Source organism: Lygodium microphyllum, chromosome 14 (genome assembly GCF_053477565.2).
Source record: "Lygodium microphyllum isolate KBCC chromosome 14, Lygodium_microphyllum_v1.1.10, whole genome shotgun sequence".
Taxonomy (NCBI): domain Eukaryota; kingdom Viridiplantae; phylum Streptophyta; class Polypodiopsida; order Schizaeales; family Lygodiaceae; genus Lygodium; species Lygodium microphyllum.
The window spans coordinates 55,847,938-55,875,326 of NC_141148.1; the positions used below are offsets into that span (position 1 = coordinate 55,847,938).

Here is a 27,389-nt window from a genome sequence, read left to right on the forward strand (position 1 = left end):
TCTTAAAACTCATATGTCTATAACAGGTATATCAAAGCTCCTCATTTTGTATAGGGGACGTAAGACTAGTGACTGCTAGAGCATCATGAGAGTGCCAGTCATAGGTGTCTAACAAGAATAAACCCTTGTATAGGGTGCCAGACAAACTTGAGTTCATAGTCCATCTCTCTATCTTTGACAATACATTTTTCATCCTCAAAGATGACCTAAAAGCGATGCTTATTGAAGGTAGAAATAGATAAGAAGTTTTTGTAATGCCAAGCACAAATAGTATATCTAGAAGCATGAAGTCAAAGCCATCTGCAGTAGTAATAGTGATTGTCCCAATACCACATACATTATAATTGCGGCTGTTCACATATGTGACACACTTCCCAGTAAGGGCTGAATGCAAAGAAGTAAACAAATACTTCCTGAAAGTGATGTGCTTTGAAGCACCAATGTCAAAATACCATGTTTGCTACATTTTAGCAGCATTAAATGCAGAATCAGCCATAGAAGGATCATAACTGAATGTGAGAAATGCATAATCCTCCTCTACCAAGTTGGTTGAAGCATCACCATTTGCCAATTTGCCGGCTGATGCCTCTTGGACAGCCAAACCGGAGTCTTCTTCTTCTTCTTGGCCAATCTCTTTCGGCACTCATCAATATAGTGGCTGGGCTTCTTACAATAATGGCATTTCCCCTTCTTTTTAGACTTATCTGAGTCTTGGAAAACCTTTTTTGATGGCTGTCCAACATCACCCTTTTGTCGATTTTGTGCATTTTGCCTAGCTTTACCCTTGCCTTTAAACTTGGAAAGCATGGCCACATCACCTGAACACAATGCAACATTCTTTTGAGTTTGCTCCTCTTGCAACAAGAGGCCTTCTAACTCCACAAAGGTAAGGGGCTGCTACCCCCTCTCGAAAGACAACATCAAAGAGGCGTGGAAACCAAGATATGACTTTGGAAGAGAGTTTAGTGTGATGTTTATAAATTCAGCATCTTGAATAATCTCAACATTGAACAACTGCTTATGCAAATCCTATATATGAGTAAGGTGATCCGTCATGCTATCACCTTCATCCATGTTTACATTTGTAAACTCTCTGCGAAGATAGGACGGATCACCTTACTCATATATAGGATTTGCATAAGCAGTTGTTCAATGTTGAGATTATTCAAGATGCTGAATTTATAAACATCACACTAAACTCTCTTCCAAAGTCATATCTTGGTTTCCCACGCCTCCTTTTCTTGATGTTGTCTTTCGAGAGGGGGTAGCAGCCCCTACCTTTGTGGACTTGAGAAGGCCTCTTGCAAGAGGAGCAAACTGCGACTGTGACGCTGAGGTGTTTGAGGTGTGAGACCTCCTGGTTGCTGCAAGTCACTTGTAACATAGTCCCACAAGTCCTTCGCAAACAAGAAGGTTGCGGATCATAAAACTCCACAATGGGTAGTTGGAGTAATCAAGCTTGTCCTCCTGAGTGAGGACACAAAGTTGCTATGATCATTTTTCCCCTAACGTGCCGTGCTGTTTGGAATGAGCAAAAATTTGCAGCCAAATACTCGGATGTTGAAGTATAGTGTGTGTACTCCTCTGAGTACCAAAAATCCCTTGGGATTATCAAATAAGTACGAATTTGTCACACAAAGGGCAAAGTGTGTGCAATTTGATTGTAGTAGCAATTAGATGTTATTGTACCAATGATTTTTTGCCTTGAAATGCGAGCAAGGCAAAAGGCTCAAATTTGTTCTTGAAATTTCAAAGAAATTGAAGAAATTTTTACCTTGCAATTTGAATTTCTGTAGAAATGTAGCCTTGAGACGTGTGCCAACAGTAAGCAATAGCTGGAATCCTCCTTGTGATGAATATTGGAGCCAAAAAATTGAAAAGCCCCAAATTATTGGCACCAATGTTGAAGAAATTGGGCAACGTTGGCGATTACAGTGGAAATTCACGCACAGGAATCCGAATTGGGCAAAAGCCCCATTTTTCCTCAAAGAAATTTCGAGAAATTTCAAAAATTGGGAAAGTCAGCCGAAAATCCCCAAATTTCTTGGCATTGAGTGTGAGAAATTGAAAATTTCTTGGAACTCAGGTATGGATGACCAAGAGGGATGAGAAATTGTAGAAATGCTCAAAAACCCCTAAATTTGGAAAATTAGGGTTTTTGCATTTTTTCTCAGATTTGTAGAAAATGGCGGGTAGGGCTGAGAAAATGGCAAGCAAGGTTGAGAAAATGGCAGGTGGGGCTGAGATTATTGAGAGCAGGATTGAGAGAGGCTATGTGCGCACAGTTACGTGCAATGCATACAGGACTGTGTGCAAGCTGAAAACAGCAACATCTCCTCCAAAACAGCAGCTCCTATTCCTCGGGCTGAACGTTGGCTGGCTGTAGTAGGACCTTGGCAGAGCTGCACGGGCTGACGGTGGCTGTACGAAATGTGCTGGTAGAAGCTGCTTTGATTTCAAATGTTGGAAATAGAGAAAGAGAGAGAGGGAGAATACAAGACAATGAGCAAGAGTGGGCAGTAGTTCCACACTCAAAAGATGCAAGTGCTAGAATGACAAAATGAAAGTACAATAAGTCTCAAGCAAGTTAGACCTATCGAGTTAATTTTACTCTAGAACTATCTAGAAGTGGTGACACAAGTTATTAATGTAGTTGTGTTCACACTACAAACCGGCTAACTAAAACATCGGGCATTGCCCATAGAATTGGCAAATTCTAATAGGGACTTCTAAATTTTCCTCTCGTTCACATCCTTTGCCCTAGTTGCTTGAGGGCCAAGCAAAATAGACAGCCTCATCCAGAGGTTGCTACTCGGAGGGCTTTGACATTACGTGATGTGGTGCATATCGACCTTTGTAGACCTATGGGCAGGGCCTTCCCTTGGGAAGGCCAAGTATCTCATGCTGATTGTTGACAACTTTAACTGTTATGTGTGGCTCTACTTCTTGGAGTACAAGAGCAAGGCATACTCCCACTTTGTGAGTGGAAGGTGTCTTTTAAAGTTCATGGTGTACTCGCAAACCATGATGGCGAGTTTTGTTCTAACATATTTTCTCAGTTTATAGGGATCATGGTATTTGGGTGGAGTACTCCTATCCAAACAACCCACAATGGTGTGATAGAGTGTGCCAATTAGACCATGTGAAAAATGGCCTGCCGATCGATGTTGGAGCATAGGAGTCTCTCCCATTCCCTTCAAGGTGCAGTCGTGGCTACTGTGGTACATATCGGCAATAGGTCTCCTACTTGGGCATTGAAGGATATGACTCCCTTTGGGGCTTTCTTTGGGAAGAAGCCTTCTGTATTCCACTTTCGCAACTTCAGGTGCGAGACATATGTCTATGTGGACAAAAAGAAAAGAGGGAGCAAACTCGACCCCAAGTTGAAGAAGCTTATCTTCGTGGGCGACAGCACGACCATGAAGGGCTATTGGCTCTACAACTTGAAGATTTAAAAAAAAAAAGGACACTACCATCAACGCCTTTCCTTCTCTCTAGGTTACCGATTAGTACCCCTCCTTTTGATGGCTCCTTCGTCTACTACCTCATCATCAAGTGTTTTTACCCCTTTTCCATTTCCTCGAGTTTATTTCGGGGGAGATTGAGCTATTAGAGGGAGAGCCTTCTTTATTGGATTAGGAGGATTTACCTTTTCTTAGTGGAGGGATTCTCTTCCACAGATAGGTGCATTATAGGTATCGGAAGCTTCTTGGTCTCCTTCGTAGCACGTTGAGACTATCAACATCCCTAGGTGGTACTAGAGGCTTATGCAAGATTCATGGACTACTGAGTTCCTTGAGACACCTCTTGGCCCACATAGATCAACCAGGATTTGTTGGGTATTTCACTTACGCCTCACTTACGCCTACGCTCATATAGGAGTGTCGGTGATCAGTAGGACACTGGGGCACTTTTTACTCTCGGCACGAGAGGTTTTTTCCCCCAGACTTAGTCTTATTTCGTATGTGCTTATGTCACACACTTATGGGCACTTATCGTGTTCGGGTGTGAACACCCCCTATAACCCTAGGTTTTAAGGGTTGTACCTTGCACTTTCTGTCTACACTGTCTCAATCTATCGCATTGGGTGTCATATGCTTCACTCTCACACTGTCTATTGCATTTTGTGTTGAGCGCTGAATGCACCTTGGACTGCGTGCATTACAGACAGTTTTGACAGAGTGCACCTGAGTGTACTAATTGTAGCAAGCTATCTGCTGTAATTTCTGAAAATTTTGAGATTTTCAGTTTGGTCCAAGCTTGGACATTGCTCTTTTGCTTCTTTTGGTAGTTGATTATCATGGCAAATCAGGGAGGAGATGTCTTTACCTATGTATCCAAGGAGGACAGATTGGATGGAAACAACTACTCACTTTGGTCCTTCATGATGAAGAACGTGCTTGTGGTGAAAAATCTTTGGGATTATGTCAGTGGAGAAAATGTTAGGCTCAGAGTTGTGGCTTCAGCTACTCCTCCTCTAGGAGGACGTGGACAACGGGCACCTCAGCCCGCTCCACTTCAGCTACTTCCCCAAAGATCAACAGCTTAAAAAGCATGGGATAGACGGAATGCACATACTTGTATCTTTGTCTTAAAGAAAGAGCCAGAGACATTGAAAATGGATGAGGGTGATTCTATTCAGAATCACTTGAACGAAATTCAAGACTTGCGTGAGCAACTTATGAATGTTGAGGAGTACTATTCAGATGCACAGATGATGTCTACTACATTGAACTCGTTACCTCCTTTATACTTGGCTTTTCATATGGCCATAAACCTCACCATGAGGATTGCCGCACAGCCAATCACTTTTCTTTAGTTAGTCAGTTTGCTTCTAGAAGAGGAGCAAACAAGAAGAAATAGTGGTGTGAAATCTGGATTCCATAGCCTTTGGCAGTGTGGGAGCTTTCACTCAACCGCCAAGACCTACGGACCGCTTATTGTTTCAAGCGTTTCAAGCCGAGCACTAATGGCTACCTTCACATAGCCGACACACTATTCATATCTACAAGTGTAGTGAGCTTACCTCTGTGCCGGTCGAGTTACCTCCTCTCCTGTGCACTTCGGTAGCTCCACGATCCAAGTGCAAGCTTTAAGCAAGCTCCATCCTCAAGCTCCACGCTTCAAGCTTCATCGCCGCGAGCAAGAGAAGAGAAGAGAAGAGAAGAGAAGATGGAGAGCTTTTCCTCCACGGTCCCTCACCCTCACACACTCACTTCCTCACACTCACACTTCCTCTCTCAAGCACAAGCTCAAGCAACTAAGAAGAAGAAGAAGAAGAAGAAGAAGAAGAAGAAGAAGAAGAGAGCCACTTTTGGCTACACACAAAAATGAGCTTCTCATTCACTTTTCAACTTTATATACAAAACCCTAAATCCCTTTTGGGCGGTCATCCCCTTATCCCCTTTTTTACATGGCCGGCCGTGGCCTAGGCCCTTTTTCCCATTGTCCTTCTATCTTTCTAGCTTTCTTTTCACCGCCCGTCTACACTTACACAATTGCACGGGTGAGAGCCCGGCGCTCCTTAAATTAAATCATGATGCACTTGCGCTCTTTTACAAAAATATTGACTTGCGCTTTTCCTTGTGCGGATTTTTTCATTTTTTAGGATTTTTTTACGCTTCTTGTGTTTCTAGATTTTTCTTGGCGCGCCTTCGTTTTCCGTTTCATTTTTGCCTTGGCCTTTTTCTTCTGCTTTAACTTTTTCAGATTTTCCACCTTGTTCGTTTGAGGGTTAACATTACCCCCCTCCTAGACGAGTGCCAGTCTCATGGCACTCACAGTCGTAGGTAGCAGGCTTTAGCATGCATCGAAGACGTGGGTGGCAAGGATGCCTGTGGTTGCTGTGAAGGAGTGTTGGTGGTGGTGTGGAGGAAGGTCGTTGGGGGCACGTTGGTGGTCTAGGTGGCTGGTGGTAGGGTTATTCTTTGTTGGGGATTGCACTGATGGCCAGCACAAGTGTTGGTTTGTTGGGGATTCTGCACTTGATGATTCTTGGCGGGCTTGCAGGACGATAAAGGATAAGAATTCAGAGTTGTGTGTCCATGAAGAGCGAACAACACTTTCGTTGGAGTCTTCAATACTTGCAATTGAAAACCTCTCATAGGTGGTTTCTCCCTAGGGGTAGTGCTAGTCTTCTCTATCGTGCACAAGAGATAGTTTGATTAGTTTGGGAGACAGGTCGAACTCTAAGCAAGCTGAGAGTATTGTCCTGCACTTAAGGACCCAAACTGTGTATATACTTCGGTGCAGATATTACGTGAGTGCTCGTGCATATATTTCGTAGTTAGAAGACCGCGGGCTGGTTTCTCGTAACAACGTGTGGATGAAGCAAAGTTGTCCACGTTGAGAAGAAGTACACGTGAAGGTGTATGAGACATCCTTTGCGTTGTGACTACACGACGTAGCATAATTGAACACAGGGACACCGCACTTTCGGTAGCTGGGAGCTATTGGACTTGCTTGATGAGGATGGTGTACTTTTCATGGCCATTCTTGCGGTGCTTACGACAATTGATTGCAATGGTATTAAGGTAGAGTGCAAGAGGGAATTGTGCGAATGGATCAGGGTGACAGGTCTAACCATAGGCGAGACAAGCTCTGTAGGTATGTCCTGCCCTTGATGTGCTCTGAACAATTGTGGGTGATGTTAAAGGGCTAAAGACTAGGGACGGAGCCAGGCGGCTAAGGTCATTGGACGTACTTAATTTGAGGACCCCTAGGTGCTGTGGTGTGATCGTGGGTGCTTCTTATTTTTTCGTTATTTTCTTTTCTTTTTTCTTTTTTCTTTTTCTTTTCTTTTTCTTGTTCTTTTTTTTTGTGGACTTGCTTGAGTACAATCATTGCAATATGTTGAGGCTATCAGCCTTTCAATGGGTTAGGAAATGTCAAGCTTCGAAGGCTCAGGAAATGGATATTATAGCGATGATTGTGTCTTAGCCTCGTTGTTGGAGAAGTAGTTGTTGAGATGGGGAGATACACTTGAGATTTTGCAACCCTCTTTGAAACGTGCGACGTTGGTACAATTGAGGTAAGAGCTGCCGTGAGTGCCCAGTGTAGAGTGTAACCTAGAAAGAGAAAGTGGTTATGATCATGCTTTGGGCCTTGATGTGGGTGATCGGCTAGGGTGATTTTTGCTTTCGGCAACGTGGCTTTGTCGCGGCTCTTTGTGGGGTTAGTGGTCTTGTGGTATCTTGGGTATTGAATACTTCCGCACAAAGACCTGCGTCATCCTATATCCACTTGTTACTTTATGAGAGTATATGTACGGCACATGCCACAACTATAATAAACCAGTGCAACACAATGAGGCATCACTTATTTGAATTCCATGGTGTTGACTTAGATACTTATCACCTGTGCTTGATTATCTTTTTCTTTTGCTAAAGACGTGAAACATAGTAAAAGCAGATATGAAAAGTTTGTATAATTGGAGAACATGTCAGCACCTAACCCATTAGAGACAAAAAGTCATGGCCAGGTAGCATTTGATAAGCCTTTTACATAACGTGGGGCTACTCTATTTGTACGAGGCGGGGCGAGTCTGGGTGGTCGGGCGACTGAGGCTTTGCTGGTAAGGGGCTCTTGTGAGATTGGGCAGGGAAGATGTCGCCCAGGATCTGAATGGTGTAGTCCCTGGCCGCAACTATTTCCAGAATACTTTTGAATAATGCATCAAATTCCTGCTTGTCTCGAGTTGTCCTCTCCTCTTTCGAGTACCTGGTGCCTGAGCGTCTGTTGGGGGTCCACACGACCGGTGTTGCCACGCCCTGTGTGCTCCCTTGAGCTTCTATTTCCTTGGCTTGGGGATTTTTTGGTCTACGTCCGGGGGGGTGTCGCTTGGGGCCACGTTTCTTTGTATACCTTTTAAGGCTAGGTAGGTAGCGTTCCGGCGGAGGAGCTTGTGCTGCATGCTCCCTTCGATGACGGGTAGCGTCCTTGCAAGCCAGTTGCACTGGGTTCTCCATGTCGGCTACCATAGGGGGACTTGCAAAATGTGAACCAAGGATTAGGCCTTGAGGCATGATAAAACTATTCGCGCATGGAAGGGATTATACAGTGGTTTATCAAGCGCATATGATGAGGAGGGGAGAGGTGAGACATGCAGTGTTTATTATAGAGGGATGGTCCCCATGATGATGTTCGTTTTGCCTCCAGCCATTAGCAGATCTTGGCTTATGCTAAGTTGCATGGATTGGTTGTTATGGAGTGGGGCAGGGCTCATCCTTGGAAGGATAGACTGGAAAGGGGGAAAGGTGTATAGAAGGGGACGGTACCCTATCTACACCATCAGAGATGTTGGTTAGGGCTTTCTATGGCGGTAATGAGGGTTGCATGTCCTCCACCTGGAGGCGGGAATGGTCACACAACTTCTAAATGTGTGGTGAGAGGAGGACCTGAGGAGCTTAGCTTGTCAAATCCAACTCTTCTCCCTGCGCTTGACTATCATTGCTTGTGTGTGTTGATATTGTCTATACAGGGTCACAAAATTCATTGTTTATTTCTATACATATTTATGAATCCAAGTCACTTCGTGAGGATAAAAACCAATTATAGAACTCAGGATTGTACTGGAGTGTGGCATACACATCCAGTACCCGTGGCAGCCTTCTTAATAACATCAGGTATTTTGCAATGTCAAGTATCGTGGTATCTTGTCCGAGACTACTTGCAACATATAGCTTCTCCTCAGTGAGATTCTTATCAGCTAGAGAGTTCTCTTGGCTAGTTTCGGCTAAGTCCGTACCTCGAATGGCAATCAGCACTCGAAAGGAAGTTGGTGCCACATAGGTTGGGTCTCTTTGAGACCGCCATTTGGCCAATCGCTCCTCTGAGACTGTCATAATCTAGGCTCCTATTTCGGCCATTGCAACGCGGTTTTCAAACCAACGTTTTTCAAATTGACTTCGACCCTCTGATTGTTGCTTTAGTTGCTCTATCTCTAAGAGATTTGGTTGGTAGAGCACATAATTGAATGTTACAGTTAAGCGCCAAGATAGGGGAAATAGTAGGCATTCTTCAAGTTGCTCTTTAGGGAATGCGCCCATGGCTACTAGGACATAGACACACTTGGAGCTTAGCATCCAACTCAGTTAAGCATTCTGCGACACTTCTATGTTCAACGAGGGCTTGCTCGGTTGCTATCTCATGCAAGGTTCTAGGAGTTTGCCTAGGCTTTAGCATAGCTGGGGGCTCAAGCCTAGATGAGCAAGATTGGTCAACGCTAGGATTGCTTATGCTCTTGGGGTTTCCATGTTTCTCCTGAGGCTTTGTTATTGCATCATGGTCCTCCTTGGATGTGGCTGGTATAAATTTGTCACCATGTTGTGACAGCGTTGTATCCACTCTTGATTGGTCAATGCGAGTTCTGTTGTCAGTGGATTGAGTGTTGCAAGCAACCGTTGATGGTAACAGCTGCTTTGATTTTTCAGAGCACACGGATGTGTCTGAGGTTTCACCGCTATTAGGAGAGACATCAATGGGTTCATTGGTGGATGGACTCGATGCTTTATTCCTCAGCTCTCCAGCGCTCTTGGTCTCAAGGTTCTTGGGGTGCACAACCACCTGTAACTGCTGTTGTTTTCGCTGTTTTCTTATCTTTTTCTTGGTCAGTGAAGGTGCATAACTTAACGACTCAGGACCCTGAACTAGGATAGTCGTCGATGTGCTTGGCTGGGCCTTAGCATTCTCTTTCTCTCGTATATCCTCATGGGACGTAGCTGCAACCTGCTGGACAGCCTTGCTAGGTTGATTGGTCAGATGTGCCATCTCCTTGGCTACATCTTTAAGATATTTCTCCTCAGGCCTAGGCTTTAGGTGCTTTGGAAGTGCTAGAGTTATCAAGGATGCTGGTTGCGGCACCTTCTCGACAGGTGAACTGCTAAGGATTCGTTCCGCAAGGGTCGTTGTCACGGCCAAGGGTTGTGATTGCTGTGATCCTTGATTGGAAGTAGTAGCAGCTATTTCAGTGGACTGGCTACTCCTAGTAGATTGCAGTGTCAAGTCCCTAGGGCGATCGGAAGTGGCCGTGTCTTTTGTTGCCCTTTGAGCATTCACTTGTGTAGATCGAGTATGAGTTGATCTAGTCACATTAGGTTGCACATGCATATCCTTGGGCCGAGAGCTATGGATGGTGTCATGTCCCACCTCTTGGACATTTGGAAGCTTAGATGGAGATAGAGATTGTGATTGAGCAGCTGTACTTGATGACTGCTGTTGTGCTTCCTGTGTCCGTTTAGGGAAAGAGAGTGTAGGAGACTTGGGACTCCTAAGTGGCTCAGACACTGGCTGGAAGCTTTGCTCGTGGCTGTTAGATGATTTTACCATTTGGTTTGTTGAGCATTTAACCTTGCCATGAGCAATGTTGTGCCTATGATGCCTATTATCCTCTTGGGGAATCAAAGGCTCCTTGGGCACTAGTGGCTTTTGCGTATTCTCAATGATTACATCTGATATCTACTTGTCAAGCACGCTAGGCTGAGGATCTATCCTCCGATTGGTCCCGTTTGGTTTCTTGATTTCAACCGTGAGGGGCTCGGTCACTCCACTGTTGTTGACTTGAGACTTGGTTTTTCATTTAGATCTCCTCCTACGCTTCTTTGCTCTTGATACGATCTGGCCTTCAGTCGACAAAGGAGGTTTAGCAGGGGGTTTTGGCATCCAAATCCATCGGTTACCTGTGTAATATCCTTGAGCACGTAGCAACGCTTTGGATATCCATCGTGGCGTTGTGCTGATCCTCCATCGATGCCTTTGTCTATAAGGCTTGGCTTCTTTTGGGGTCTTCTACGATATTTGTAAGTCCAAAGCCCATCCTTGGCATTGTCTCTTGACCTTCTTGTTTCAGGCATGGCCTCACTCACTGGTTCTTGTTGTTCGACCTGTGCTTGTATCAGCTCTTCCAACAAGTCCTTGCTCTCGTTAGTAGGCTTGACTGTTATGTGAGTACCTTCGTTGCCTTTCCCTCGAGGTTCGATGAGGTCACCCTTGCTAAAGGTTGTGACTATCCTCACACCCGGTAGTGTTAGGTGTATCCTCTGTGCTACATAGTCGGCCTCACACTTGGTCGCCCTTTTGAAGGGTCTTCCTAAGAGGGTTTCCTTCCCGCAATTAGCACTATTTGAAGGAACATGAAATAGGATAGGCAAGCTTTCAGTTTTAATTGTCGCAAGGATTTAACCTTGCCATGAGCATTTAACCTTGCCATGAGCAATGTTGTGCCTATGATGCCTGTTATCCTCTTGGGGAATCAAAGGCTCCTTGGGCACTAGTGGCTTTTGCGTATTCTCAATGATTACATCTGATATATGCTTGTCAAGCACGCTAGGCTGAGGATCTACCTTCTGATTGGTCCCGTTTGGTTTCTTGATTTCGACCGTGAAGAGAGGCTCCGTCACTCCACTGTTGTTGACTCGAGACTTGGTTTTTCGTTTAGATCTCCTCCTACACTTCTTTGCTCTTGATACGATCTGGCCTTCAGTCGACAAAGGAGGTTTAGCAGGGGGTTTTGGCACCCAAATCCATTGGTTACCTGCGTAATACCCTTGAGCACGAAGCAACGCTTTGGATATCCATCGTGGCGTTGTGCTGACTCTCCATCGATGCCTTCGTCTATAAGGCTTGGGCTTCTTTTGGGGTCTTCTACGATATTTGTAAGTCCAAAGCCCATCCTTGGCATTGTCTCTTGACCTTCTTATTTCAGGCATGGCCTCACTCATTGGTTCTCGTTGTGCGACCTGTGCTTGTATCAACTCTTCCAACAATTCCTTGCTTTCGTTAGTCGGCTTGTCTGTTATGTCAGTACCTTCGTTGCCTTTCCCTCGAGGTTCGATGAGGTCACTCTTGCTAAAGGTTGTGACTATCCTCACACCCGGTAGTGTCAAGTGTATCCTCTGTGCTACATAGTCGGCCTCACACTTGGTCGCCCTTTTGAAGGGTCTTCCTAGGAGGGTTTCCTTCCCGCAATTAGCACTATTTGGAGGAACATGAAATAGGATAGATAAGCTTTCAGTTTCAATTGTCGCAAGGATTTTGCACTTCCCTATGAGTGCTTGTGGGTGTCCCGTGTAAGAGCTAAGAGTTGCATTAGTCGGTGTAAGCTCTGGTTGGCCTAGTAGGGTCCATGCTTCATAGGGAAAGATATTAAAATCAGCTCCTTCATCAATCAGAGCATTGATAGTGTGCTCTCTTTTCGCGGTGAGTTTGACCCTAAGATAAGCAGGCAGTACCATGTCTTCATCTTCCGAGTCTTGGCTTATAAATTTAAGCCTTCTAACAAATGCCCTTGAGTCCCCAACTGCACGACCAGATGTGGATTCTCCACTAATGTCTTGCATAGCCTGTGCAGTGCTATTCAAGGTGCATCTATTGTTAGGACTATGATATCTAGTCATCCTTGCTGTTGTAGCTTGATGTTGTTGCTTTCCGCTTTGACCAGATGCAGTCCGACTGCAACACGTACGTGTTTTTGCGGTATGGCCTTTTTGCCCTTGTTGGCTAGATTGACCCATTGAGGTTCTAGGGTCTCTGTTTGTCTCTGCTCGGGTATGGGCTTTTGGTTGCTCTTTTGCAAGTGAGAATCCATGCTCGTGTAGAGCCATTACTACACTAGGGTCCAATTTGGAGGACCTGTCACGGCGTGCGTTTTCTCTCTAACCTACTTGGGGGAGGTGCGGAGGGGGTGGAGCCCCTCTGCAGGGATCCGGGGGAGGGGGGGCAGTCCCCCCCGGCCCGCAGGGCGGTTACGGTAAACATCATGGGTGATTTGAAGGATCGTTGTTGACTAAGTTTTGAACTACTTGCTCTAGATTTGAGCCCAGTGATAGATCTATGATGTGGTTTCAGCTGTATATGGTCTCTCGGTCAGTTTCAGGTCTATGGGTTAAAATTTGAAAAAATCCAAATTTGGCCTAACAAGTCCGAGTTGCGGGGATTCGGCCCGTCCGAGGGCCGAGTAGAAAGGGCTGAATGTAACTGGTCTGAATGTCAAATTCGGCTAGTCCGAGTCTGGTTGTTCGAGGGCCGAGTGGCCGAATGTGCCGAGGGTCGAGTCAGATGGGCCGAGTTGGCAGGGCCGAGAGTTGAATTTCAAAGTTGTTTCGAATGGTCGATTCGGACAGGCCGAGCGGTAGGTGTCCAAGTTGAGTGGGCCGAGGGCCGAATTTCGACGCGTCCGAGTCGTGTGGTCCAAGCGGTAGTGGGCCCAAGGCCGATTACGGGACTCGGCCCAGAATCGTTGTCACTCGGACTGGCCGAATGCGGCACGACTTTGGCCGGCGCAACGATAAATTGCTAGAATCATACGATTCAGGTCATAGCCTATCACACACATCTCCGGAACAAAGCTATGGATGGAGGGGAAGAGTTGTATACACCTGGAATAGCCAATAAACTCCAAAATGCAAATCGGTAACCGAATTAAACTCTCATACCTTGTTATGACAGTAGAAACCCTGATGCTTTTTTTTCTTCTCTTTCTTTGTTTTTTCCTACCCTAATGCATCTAAATCACAAAGCAAATACCTACACTACTCCAACATGCTTTTTCAAATCCAAAAAACCAAAAACCTACTTGCTAAGGAGATCGAATACCTCTTCAAACTCCCTCACTCCTATCTATCTATCTTAAGCACTGGTTCGGAGAAAACCCTACTTTTGTGCTTGATTTGAAGTGCCCAAGCGCTCAAGGCTTGAATCCGTAGGTCCTGGCAACGGAACCAAAATGTGGGAGCTTTCACTCAACCGCCAAGACCTACGGATCGCTTATTGTTTCAAGCATTCCAAGCCGAGCACTAATGGCTACCTCTCACATAGCCGACACGCCATTCATATCTACGAGTGTAGTGAGCTTACCTTCGTGCCAGTCGAGTTACCTCCTCTCTCGCGCACCCCGGTAGCTCTACAATCCAAGTGCAAGCTTCAAGCAAGCTCTATCCTCAAGATCCACGCTCCAAGCTCCATCGCCGTGAGTAAGAGAATATAAGAGAAGAGAAGAGAAGGAGAGAGGAGAAGATGGAGAGCTTCTCCTCCCCGGTCCCTCATCCTCACATACTCACTCCCTCACACTCTCACACTCCCTCTCTCAAGCACAAGCTCAAGGAAGCAAGAAGAAGAAGAGAGCCACTTTTGGCCACACACAAGAATGAGCTTCTCATTCACTTTTCAACTTTATATACAAAACCCGAAATCCCTTTTGGACGGTCATCCCTTTATCCCCTTTTTTACATGGCTGAGGAGGAGAAGATGGAGAGCTTCTCCTCCCCGGTCCCTCATCCTCACACACTCACTCCCTCACACTCTCACACTTTCTTTCAAGCACAAGCTCAAGCAAGCAAGAAGAAGAAGAGAGCCACTTTTGGCTACACACAAGAATGAGCTTCTCATTCACTTTTCAACTTTATATACAAAACCCTAAATCCCTTTTGTGTGGTCATCCCCTTATCCCCCTTTTTTACATGGCCGGCTGTGGCCTAGGCCATTTTTCCCATTGTCATTCTATCTTCCTAGCTTCCTTTCCACCGCTTGTCTACATTTATAAATTACACGGGTGAGAGCCCGACGCTCCTTAAATTAAATCATGATGTGCTTGCGCTCTTTTACAAAAGTATTGACTTGCGCTTTTCCTTGTGTGCCTTTTTCCCTTATTTAGGACTTTTCTGCGCTTCTTGTGTTTCTAGATTTTTCTTGGCGTGCCTTCGTCTTCCGTTTCACTTTGCCTTGGCCTTTGTCTTCTGCTTTAGCTTTTCCAGATTTCCCACCTTGTTCATTTGAGGGTTAATAGGCAGAATTTTATGGCTAGACAAAAGGGCAAAGGCAGCCAAGTAAAGAATGCTCTGCAGAGCTTTGGTACTTCTGGCACTCCACAGAGAAGTAAAAAACAAGGGGGTGCGCAAGTTAGAAAGGGCAAATGCCATTATTGCAATAAGCTAGGCCACTACATCATTGAGTGCAGAAAGCGCATTGCCAAGGAGGAGTTAGGAATGTCTGTTTTTGATGCTCCTTCCACTGCTACTGAGTTCGCGTCCTTTGTTGTAGACAAGGACTATTACTTTCACATATGCAGTTATGGCACTTCTTGGGCTGATCGAGCATTTAGCTCTATTGAGGATGCAGGCACTTGGTTTTTTGATAGTGGTGCTTCTAGGCATATTACATCTTGTAGAGATTTATTTGCTTTTGTTGGTGCAGCTCTAATTGGCAAGTCAGTACAGTGTGCCAACGATGCATCGTACCCTTTAGAGGTATTGGGGAGATTGTGCTCACAGCCATTGATGTCTCTATTCTCCACCTATAGGATGCTTTGTTTGTGCCAATCATAAAGAAAAATCTGCTCTATATTTCTGCTTTGGCACGCTGTGGATTGCAAGTCACATTTGATGATGACAGATGCCTGGTGAGAGACAAAGAACACATGACTTTGGTCTTGATTGGCACTTTATGTCATGTGTTATATAAGTTGGATGCTCTTTTAGTTTATCAGTCAGCGTACTTGGCATCCACTCTTACTTCTGCTATGATACAGGCAGAGTTATGGCATGCTCGGATGGGCCATGTGAACTTTGGTAGCGGCGCACATAGATGCTAGATGGATTACCTCTTCTGGAGAGACCTCTTGAGCACTTCTGAGAAGGATGTATTTTGGAAAAAATGCATTGTTTTTCGTTTCCCCGTGATGTTGCTTTTAGAGCAACAACCAGGTTCGAGTCTTTTCACTCCAAGGGAGGGTTGTTGGGTATTTCACTTATGCCTCACTTACACCTATGCTCCCATAGGAGTGTCGGTGATCAGTAGGACACTGGGACACTTTTTACTCTTGGTACGAGAGGTTTTTTCCCCTAGACTTATTGTCTTCTTTCGTATGTGCTTATGTCACACACTTACGGGCACTTATCGTGTTCGGGTGTGAATACTCCCTACAACCCTAAGGTTTAAGGGTTGTACCTTGTACTTTTTGTCTACTCTTTCAGTTTATTGCATTGGGTGTCGTGCTTCACTCTCATACTGTCTACTGCATTGTGTGCTGATCTTCGATCCTCTCTCCATCTCACAGGATTTAGGCCCAGTGGAATAGTTCACACTATGTGAACAATGCCCTTATGTCCTAGATTCTTCAGGATCATGAGCCTACTACTGTTGATGAGACTCTTTCATGGGAGGTTTGGCACAGTGCTCTGCAAGCTGAGCTTGATTCTATGGAGTAGAATTAAACTTAGGAGCTAGTTCCTTGTCGGAAGAAGCAAAAGGTGATAGGTGTGAAGTGTGTTTAGAAGACCAAATATCTCGCAGAGATGGATTCTTGGACAAGACTAAGGAAAGGCTTGTTGCCAAGGGCTTCTCTTAGTGGGGAGGCTTGGATTACTTTGAGACCTTTGCACCTATAGCTCGGATGTCCACTATTCGGGCTATCTTGGCTCTAGTTGCTCATCACCGTTGGCCGGTTTATCAGATGGACGTGAAATCGGTTTTTTTGAATGACGTCTTGGAGGAGAGATTTATGTCTCATAGCCTCCTAGTTTTCTTGTGGAGGGGAAGAAGAACCATGTTTACAGGTTGCAGAAGGCTCTTTATGGCCTACAACAAGCTCCTCGAGCTTGGTACTAGAGGATTGATTGCTTCTTCTTACAGAGTTGCTTCCATCGTTTGGATTATGATCCCAACCTTTATTACAAGGTTGTGGGTGACATGTTTGTGTGGGTAAATTTGTATGTTGATGATCTTATTATCACACGGAGTGATTCATAGGAGGTTGATCAGACTTAGTAGATTTTACAACAGGAGTTTGACATGGTGAATCTTGGGATCCTCCAATTCTTCCTTTGGTTTGGAGGTTTATCAGATGGCACAAGGCATCTTCATTTCCTAGCAAATGTATATCTTTGAGTTACTTTCGGAGTTTGATATGGCCGAGTGTCAATCTATTTCTTGCCCCATGGACCCCGAATCCAAGTCATTGGCAACAGGTGATCCCCTTCCATATGCTACTCAGTATAAGTTTCTTGTTGGTTCCTTGATTTGGCTTATTCATACTTTGTCGATTGTTTTCTTTCATGAAGACCCCCACTCAAGCTCATTGGCAAGCCGCTTTGCGAGTTCTATGCTATTTACAAGGGACTCCATCCTACGGGATCATGTATGGAGAGGGGTCTACTCTTTTTGGTTGGAGTGACTTTGATTGGGCAAGTGATGTGGATTTGAGATTGTCCATTACTGGGTTTTCTTTCCCCCTTGGATTGGGAGCTATCTTGTGGAGTAGTGAGAAGCAGCCTACAATGGTGGTTTTTTCTATAAAGATAGAGTACTATGCCCTTTGCTTGATTACTATGGAGGGAGTGTGCCCTGCCTTTGGCTAAGAACCCCGTGTTTCATGCTTGCATGAAGCACATTGAGGTTCAGTACCATTATGTTTGAGATTAGCTTGCGGATTCCGAGTTATCGGTGGCCTACTGTCACAGGGAGGACAACATAGTGGATCTCTCCGCGAAGCCTTTGCCCAAGGCTCCATGCTTCATCACATGAGATTGTTGGGTCTGTAGACCCTCCCAGACAGTGAGAGGATGTGTTAGCTTGTCTCTTTTAGGGTTTGTTAGTTTGTTGTCTCTTGCTTGTGAGCTCTGATAGTTTAGCATGTATTTCTCAGTTTGTGCACAGCTTAGTGTGCATTTCTTGTGTTTGCCAATCAAATGTTAGTCAGCGCTGCCTATATGAGTGGTCCCTTCTTGCTCTAGAATGCAGTGATTTCACCAAACAGCCACATTGGCATTTTTTCGCTTTATTTATTGCTGCCGACTGCATTTATTGCAGGTTGGACAGCTTTTTGGGCCACATGGACAACAGTCGGCCAGATTTTGGGCTTTTCAGCTATTTATAGCTGCCCCCCCCATAATTGGTAGATCATTCTCTTTTGCAAGTTTTTGGAGCACACACTGTCTCTGACAGTCTCCTCCGTCTCCAATGCTGCCATCATCATTCTTAGCCTGATCTGGTGCCCTCATTGATGCCTCAGGCTACGTGCAGGGACTGATTAGTCCACACTGTTGTATTCAGCATTCATCTTCAATCAGTGCAGATTTCTTTCTTCCTTTTCATTCTGTCTCTCTCTTCCTTTCTTTGTGTGTCTATGTTCCTGATCCATTGCGCACTCTTAGAGAGGGACGAGTGTGGAGTGTTGTGCTCCGTGAGTGGATCCCGAGCATAACAACGTCTAGTTGGAGATGAGGATGTTGATGCCATGATGAGGAAAGCCCAAATGCAAGTGGGCTGAGCCAAAATGCAAAGGCTGAAAGCCTGGTGGCAGCTCCAATCAAGGTTGGGTTGCCAATATGGTCCAAACGTAGCAGTTGGATAAGGGCCTAACCATGAGGAGCAGGGTGATAGGGGCTGGTGGAGCTGGCGACACTAACAGGCTGGCAGCAGCAACTAGGAGCAGAGGCTGCAGAAAACATAGGGACAGCAGCACCTCGAGGGAGGTGACTAGAACAGGCCAGCAGCAAATGGGCAGCTCTGACAGCAGCAAATAGTGATGACATCAACAGTTGGAACCAAAGGTAGGTGTGGGCAGCCCTCCAGATGATCAGGGTGGCAGCAGCAGATGGTCATGGGAGCAACTGGAGATGATGGTCAATGGATATGCCAGCCATTGGAGTGGGTTGATTGTGATGAATTAAGGTGCGACTGAGCTAGCACTCTCTCTATCTATAGAGATGGAACAAATCAAAAGTGTGGGTTTGCTTATGGGACATGGCACAATTGGGCATTGGAGTTTTGAGATTGTTTATTGAGCTAATGAAGGTTTAATATGTAATGCACCTTTTTTAGCTTAACAACATTGCCTTTTATGATACATAGATAATAGAACTGATTCCCTGCTTTTCAGCAGTTTCTCTTCTATTTCTGCCTTGGTTGTTAAGTTTTATTACTGTTGACTTGTTTCTGTTTGTGTCGTTGTAATTGGTCTTTCCTTCTTTGTAATCCTAGAATGGATGGTAATACTGTTCTAATATTTTCAAGCTTCTAGCTATTAAAAAGCATACTTTTTTGCACGAGTTTGCCAATTGTTCACGAATGCATGTAGGAGAAAGGCTGGAGTAAGCATGAAGGACTTGATATTATTTTGAACTGCTCCAAGCACAAAGAAGCACGCGATTGTTGGCTTGATATCCGTAAGACCTATGCAAATCCTTTGCAACTTTTGGTAATTGTTTCATTCATATGGTTTGCATGCTTCATGTGATTGCTTTTTGGTTTTCATGAGAGTGATATGGTGCAATGTTAGATTTTACATGTATAATTGAGGAGGTCAAAGTGAAAACTTAGGGTAGTTTGGTCAAAGTAAGGGGTGAGGGCGGGGGTGGATCATAGGGATGAGGGGTAGGTTGAGTTCTTTATTTATTTATATTGTCGGGGATTCATTTTCATTTTCTTATTTTTCTTCTCTCTTTCTTTTTCCTTGTTGGGTGCAGGTGGACGAGAGAGAGAGAGAGAGAGAGAGAGAGAGAGAGAGAGAGAGATTAACATGTGTTGAGGCTGAAATGGGCCTATGAGACAAAAACATGTACAATGCTGGTTGTCATTAGACATCAAAGTGTGACATGCTAAAAGACAATCAGTGATATACTATGAAAAGAAGCTAAGGTGATGTACAAAACAAAATAGTGCTCATGTAGGGATACAACGAGAGAGAGAGAGAGAGAGAGAGAGAGAGAGAGAGCCAAAGATGGCCTATGAGAATAGAACCATGTGCAATGGGTAGTAATCACTAGGTATGATCATAGTTGTTAGGTACGAAAGCTACGATATGGTACAATACGATAAAATACAGTACTAAATGGTACCTTAAGATTTTATAAGGTACGGTACGATATTAGTATAAAAAAAACTAACTTGATTATTTTGGACTAAAGATAATAGAATAGATATTTCAAGTCTAAATAGCAATGCTATTAGAGTATATAAGATGAGTACTTGAGGGTAACATGCCAAAACCTAATGCTGCATGCGCAACATGTGCTACTGCTACCTACAACTTATAACTACATGGATGGGAGTGGATATATTATACATGCATGATCATACAAATAAGAGAAGTATGGGCTTGAGAGAGAGAAGGTTGAGAGAAATTGTTTGAATCTCAAATAACCTAATCTCATAGAAGAATCATATTAATATAAGGAGCATTTAGTTCGTCCCAAAGTGCAGTTTGAATGGGAAAGATGTATCCATTAAGTTGGTACCTTATGGTACTAATATGTAAGGTACGGTACGTAAAGTATGGTATAGTATCAAACCTTTTGTACGTGGTACTAGTGTAACTATGGGTATGACAGTGTACCATGCAACGTGTAAAATGTGATATATAGTGCAAAAACACAGTACAAAGTGATGCATAATATGTGAGAAAATTGCTAGGGTTTACATTGAGGAAACACAGAGTATATGACCACAACAAAAATACAAAGACACAGACAATGTTATGCAAATAACTCAAATCCTAACGCAAACACACAAACACAAACAGAGAGAGAAGGATAACTTGAAAGGGAGTGAATCAATGCAGTAAATGAATGTAATAGTGTACAGAATGCTCAAGGGTAGAGCAATAGAGTGTCAGAGTGTGATGTCCATCGGAGAAGGATCCCGAGTGCTGTGACTACATGTTGGAGGCAAGGGAAATGCGAAACGTTGATACTGGAGGTTGCTAAGGAACCAAATGCAAGCAGTAGAGGCAGCAACCAGAAGGTGGAAACACAAGTCTGGAGTAGTCGCTTAATGGAATAAAACTGTCGCTTGGCAGGCTGATGATGCAAGCACAAGGTTGCATAGTGTTTGGAGATGCTATCATTATGTGAAGAGGTCAAATGCAGTTGGAGGAGTGTTGACTAGAGTCGGTGATGGTTGTTTGTGGCCAAACATAGTAGTGTTGCATCTCTGTCGCATATCGCTCACTTCAATTTAGTGCTCCATTTACCCACCCTTTTCATCCTTACATTTACATTGCATTATGTTGAGCTAAAAAATGCAATACATATTGATTAGCCTCTTAAATAGCCCCAAAACATGCTTAATTAATGAAAAACCCTAAAACAAGGAGTGGTTCAAGATGTAAACCCTATTTTGGGAGGGTCCATCCACATCTATAAATAGACAGGCTCACCATTTAGCCCATTCTTCTATGTAGGTTTCTCACTCTTTTGTATAGATTTCAGCCATTAGTCTTCCTCCACATGGTGGTCTAGCTCGCGACTCTTGCCATTACTCCATTTGCTCCAGCTCCTAGCAACTACCCTTTCAATTGCCACTCGTTGCCTGTTATTTCGTTAGCGATGATGATGGCACATTTTCTTGCTCAAATTGTGGTATGTCATGGGCAACTTCTTACTGATCAATTTTAGTATCATTCCTTGCATTTATAGGGTCATTTACAATAGGTATCTGTTGTTGTATAGCGGGCACTCTTTGCTATTCTACAGGTATCTCTTCTCGGAGCACAACCCTTCTGACTTCCTCAGTCTTTTCAAGTTGTTTATGCATGCGATCTTCTTGAAAGATAGCGTCATTGTTATGTACAATTTTTCTTTTCTCGGGGTCCCATAATCTATACCCCATTTCACCCTTGTCACTATATCTTAGGAAAATGCATTTACAAGACTGTGGCTCCAATTTGTTGTGTTGTTCCTTGTGTATGTGTACAAATGCCTCACAACCAAATACTTTTAAGTGTGCATATGAAGGTGCCTTGCTCGACCACACTTCTTGAGGGACTCTCCCCTCCAAAGACATATTCGGTGAGATTGATTTATAAAGTGTATGGCTATCATAACAACCTCTGCCCAAAATCCATGGGGTAATGTAACATGAGATAGCATGGTACGAACCTTCTCTTGAATAGTTCTATTCATACGCTGTGCAACACCGTTTTGGGGTGGATTACGAGGGGCAGTGAGTTGGCTTTTTATCCCTTTGCTGTCACAAAACGCCTAGAAGGCTTTTGACACATATTCTCCACCATTGTCAAAGCGAAGACACTTTAACGTCTTGCTGGTAATATTTTCAGCAAGTGCTAGGAGTTTTTTAAACTTATCTAATGCCTTATCTTTACGATGGATTGGATAAACCCATACTTTGCGTGTGGCATCATTAACAAACGCGATAAAATATTTTTTTCCCCTTAGAGATAACCTTAGTATCTCACATACATCTAAATGTACCAACTCTAAGGGTGAAGACTTTAATGAAAGAGACTTTTTATGCTTACCAAATGTACAATGATCACAATTGTCAAAATTAGCATACCTCAAATATGGCAAATTACCCAAACGAGAACGCACTTTCATTCCAATTCGATTCATGTGTCCCAACCGGCCATGCCACAATGACATACTTGGTTGCTCGATTATGGTGACAACATGGTCATGCACACTAGATACATATAATGGATACATAGTGTTACTCTTAGAGGCTTCAACAACAATCCTAGATTCCTTACATATCTTCCATTTGCCATTCCCAAAAGTGGTGTGATAATGTTCATCATCTAGTTGCCCTGTGCTTATCAGGCTCTTCTTGAGTTGGGGTATATGCCTCATATTATGCAAAGTGAACATCGAACCTGTCAGAGTGCAGCGGTGCGGAAGCGTAGGACTGAGAGAGAGAGAACGCAGAGAGAAAAAGGGAGAGAAAGAGACAGTGTACAATGAAGATCTGCTGTATATAGTATGCTGAATACAAAGATATACACGGGCGCAGTGCGCTGGACTGCGTGTCTCCACCTCGACGATGCGACCTGCTGTCCACCTCGAAGTCTGCTGCAGTCTGCACTGTCTGCTGTCTGAAATCTGTGAACAGAGACAGAAATCTGCACGGCACCGGTCTGTAATTTGTGACAGAGAAGAATGGCCAGACTGCTGAAAACGTCAGCAATAAATAGGCGAAAAATCACCTAGAACGGGGCTCGGAGTAGAGAGGGCCCAACAATCTTCCATCTCAAAAGACACCAAGAGCTCCTGTACATATCTCTGTTGGGAGAGAAAAATCCCCCTCTGAGACTGATAAATCTCATGTCCTAAAAAGAAATGGAGTAGCCCCAAATCCGTCATCTCGAACGTCCGATGTAAAGCTGACTTTGTCTCCTGGACCTGCTGTGCATCATCACCTGTGACAATCAAATCATCAACATATAATACAAACAGCACACAACCTTCCCCGGAAGTGTGAACATACAGCTGCGGATCGGCCTTGGACCGCCGATATCCCAACTGAGTCTGGAGGAACGAATCAATCTTCTCGTTCCAAGCTCGCGGGGCCTGCTTGAGACCATACAGGGCCTTCTTCAACCTGTAGACTTTCCCATCCGCAGAACCAAAGCCAGGAGGCTGCTCAATGTAGATCTCCTCCTTTAAGTCACCATTCAGGAAGGCCGACTTCACATCCAGCTGATAAACAGGCCATCTCCTGTGGCCAGCCAAAGCAAGAACAGCTCTAATGGTTGCCATACGAGCTGTAGGGGCAAAGGTGTCATGACAGTCAATCCCTGGGCGCTGGGCAAAACCCTTAGCAACAAGGCGAGCCTTGTGCTTATCCAAAGTACCATCACTGAGATATTTGGTCTTGAAGACCCACTTGACTCCAATCATCTTCTTCTTCGGGGGGCGCGGCACGAGTGACCAAGTGCCATTCCTCTCAATAGCCTCCAACTCAGCTTCCATAGCTTTCTTCCATGGGGCGGACTGTAAAGCCTCCTTCACGGAGGTGGGCTCTCGATCCTGCATAACTCGGGACATCAAACAATAATTGGAGCACACAAGCTCCGAAGAATGCACCTGGTGCCTCCGTGACCGCCGCGGACCATCCTGCGGTCCCCACTCCTCAGGAACCCCCTCGATCCCTGAATCACGGAGTGTGTCATGGGCCCAGCGAGGAGGAGGCCGAACCTCCCCTCGTCGTTCTCCATCAGTAGAAGACTCTGGAATGTCCACCGGTGGTAACTCCTCAGAAGGATCCGGTGGAACAGTAGACTCTGTGTTAGAAATAGAATCATAATCAAACGGCACAGGCTCCAGTGGAACTGTAGAAGGAGCCAAACTCTCCCCTGGATCTCCAAGAACGGGATGCTCCTCACCCGTTGAAGAAGCCGGAACCTCCACAAACCGCACATCACGGCTAGTATATACATCCCGCTTGACGGGATCATACAGTCGGTAGCCTTGGGACTGGGAGCTGTAGCCAACAAATACCTGTTTTCGGGAAGCCGCTTCAAATTTATCACGGTGAGCCTTGGGAATGTGAACATAGGCATCACACCCAAAGACCCGAAAGTAAGAAACATCTGGCTTCGTCCCAAAATAAGCCTCAAATGGAGTCATCCCTTCCACGGCCGAAGTAGGAGATCGATTAAGGATGTGGACTGCAGTAGCCACAGCCTCGGCCCACAGAACCTGAGGGGTCTGTCGGTGCTTCATCATGGTGCGCGCCATCTCGATCACACTGCGGTTCTTCCGATCTAGAATACCATTTTCTTGAGGAGTATTGGTATTGGCAAATTCCTGGTGAATTTCTCTATCTGCACAAAACCGAGCAAATTCATTAGACACAAATTCACCTCCCTTGTCGGATCGCAAGGTCTTCAACTTCCGGCCTGATCGGTTCTCCTCAAAGAGAAGCCAATCCTTGAAGTGCGAGAAAGCTTCTGACTTTAGTGCCAAAAAATAGGCCCATGTCATCCTGCTGTAGTCATCCACGATCAGCATGAAGTACGAGCTCCCACGCAGGGACTCATTCCTCATAGGGCCACATAGATCCGTAGATACTAGCTCCATCGGTGAAGTAGACCGCCACGAAGCTGTGTGGGGAATGGCATCCCGATGCTGCTTCCCTCGTATGCAGGAGACACATGGCTGTTGGCTCACCACTATATCCGGCAACCCTCGAACAAGCTGTCCACGTGACGCCTTCCGAAGATAGTCATAGTTCAGGTGACCAAACCGAGCATGCCATAACTCAGACTGTGACTGTGAGGTAAGAAGAAGAGAAGAGAGGGCAGTGGAAGACTTCAGTTTGTAAATGCCGTTCTCCTCATATCCAGATGATAGAACCTTCCTCGATTCACGATCAAGGACTCGCACAGTAGAACTGTCAAATTCCACCAAAAGACCAAGGGAGCAAATCTTATGAACTGAAAGGAGATGGTACCCTAATCCTGGTACATGCAAAACCTCTGAGGTATGGGTGCCACCTCGTCCATCCGGAATAAGCTGCATCTTACCCCGACCTGCAATAGAAACTGAAGAGCTGTCTCCAATGAGAACCTGCCCACGCGAAGGTCGCAGCTGGGCAACACCATCTAATGAAGGAGTCATGTGCCGTGAGGCACCACTATCAATAATTCATTCTCGAGATTGGGGAGCCGCCATCGCAGCATCAGAAGTATTCGGTGAAGCGTCCTCAATGACAACTAAATGTAGAAATGCAGCTGATGAGGGTGCAGCCACCGCTCCAGAATCCTTGGTTTCCTTCTTCTTGGTGTCCTTCGAGTCTTTGTCAGGGCAATCCTTTTTCCAATGGCCAGTCTTTCCACAAATATGGCATGTGGAGTCTTTGTCCTTGTCCTTCTTGGACTTGTTATCCCCCTTCTTCTTCTTTTGGTCCTTCCCCTTCTTCTGAGAGGCTTGACCTATCAACGCCTCCGTCTTGGAAGCATTCTGTCCCTTTAACTGTTCCTCTTGGTCCAAGACCATAGGAACCAACTCTTCCCACCGAAGAGTAGACTCTCGCCCCGAAGCAATAAGGGCAGAGTAAAATGTACCGAATCGTGGCGGCAACTGGGACAAGAGTGTAATCGCCATGTCTTCGGAGGAAATTGGCTTCCCTGCATTCTGAACCTGCATCTGTAGCTGCCTTAGCTTGTTAATGTGTTCCCTTAGCGAAGAAGACTTATTGACGGACAAGGTCCGCATCTGTACCTCCAAAGAAACCCTCTTCATCAGGGTCATCCGATTGTACATTTGATCAAGCTCCAGCCATATCTCACGAGCCACCGTCAAGTGCTCGATGTGAGCGATCACGGCTGTAGTGCATGATAGAAAGAGAAAGGATCGAATCCTGGCATTCAGTTTGTCCCAATGAGACTGGGCCCTGGCCAACTCCGCACGAGCATCGGAAGAGAGTTTGGACTCATCTCTTACCGAAGGCCGGTCAATATCTTCCTGTACCAACTCCGCCAAATCATAGGACTCAAGTATGGCCAACATCATAACGCGCCAAACGCGGTAGTTGTCGCCGTCGAGCTTCTGATCTGTAGGAAGAGCCGGTAAGACAGGCACCTTCCGGTCCATAATCGCCTGGAACTCCAAGTCCATCTCTGTAGACATCTTTACCTGCAATGCCTTCTCAAACGCAAAAGCAGCCCCCTCTGACTGAGAAAACTCAGCCTGCTAAGGCTCTTCCGCGTCCCGAAGCTTCTTCACCCGCCGGAGGCGATGAAAAAGCAAAACCTGCACTTTTAGGTTGAAAACTCAAACTTCCTCCGCGTCAAACAGCAGTAAACAGCAGCTAATCCACCACCTGTACTCCTTTCCTGTGCGCCCACACTCGTTTCAGCCTTGTTCCAAGGCGCAGCCCTCCTGTCTGCCCTTAAACGCAAAAAACACAAATTTGTGTCGCGATGAAAACTCCTCTTCAGGTTGATTCTGTGCTCAGTCAGCCCTCAAACACTGCTCTGATACCATGTCAGAGTGCAGCGGTGCGGAAGCGTAGGACTGAGAGAGAGAGAGAACGCAGAGAGAAAAAGGGAGAGAAAGAGACAGTGTACAATGAAGATTTGCTGTATATAGTATGCTGAATACAAAGATATACATGGGCGCAGTGCGCTGGACTGCGTGTCTCCACCTCGACGATGCGACCTGCTGTCCACCTCGAAGTCTGCAGCAGTCTGCTGTCTGAAATCTGTGAACAGAGACAGAAATCTGCACGGCACCGGTCTGTAATCTGCGACAGAGAAGAATGGCCAGACTGCTGAAAATGTCAGCAATAAATAGGCGAAAAATCACCTAGAACGGGGCTCAAAAATGGGGCGCAGCCTGATAAAAATGGCTGCAGGCAATCGGACTGCCACGTGGCAGTCTGACTGCACAGTCCGACTGTGCAGCTGGTCCGACTGCTGGACCGACTGTGCTGCTGCCTAAAAAACAGGCTATGAACTCTAACAGAACCATGCTGAAATGCCAACTGCACATTGCCAATCCTTGCAATGTTAACATGTATAGTTGTTCCCCAAGTGGACAACACCATGTCTACCACCATTGTAGTCAAAAAGCCACTCATGGTGTGATGTCACATGGAATGAAGCACCTAAATCAAGAATCCAATTGTGCATGTCATCATCACAATCTGCAATCAAT

The 27,389-nt window shown here is 45.2% G+C and overlaps 1 protein-coding gene across 2 annotated transcripts in view; it reads left to right on the forward strand.

Moving 5' to 3' along the window:
* Positions 1–27,389, forward strand: part of LOC148025611 (uncharacterized) — a 125,940-nt gene that overhangs the window by 27,043 nt on the left and 71,508 nt on the right. For both annotated transcript variants that reach the window (XM_087692821.1, XM_087692820.1), the window contains exon 2: positions 19,070–19,157. In XM_087692821.1, the coding sequence (XP_087548947.1) occupies positions 19,070–19,157 (88 nt within the window). The remainder of the gene's footprint in view (positions 1–19,069; positions 19,158–27,389) is intronic.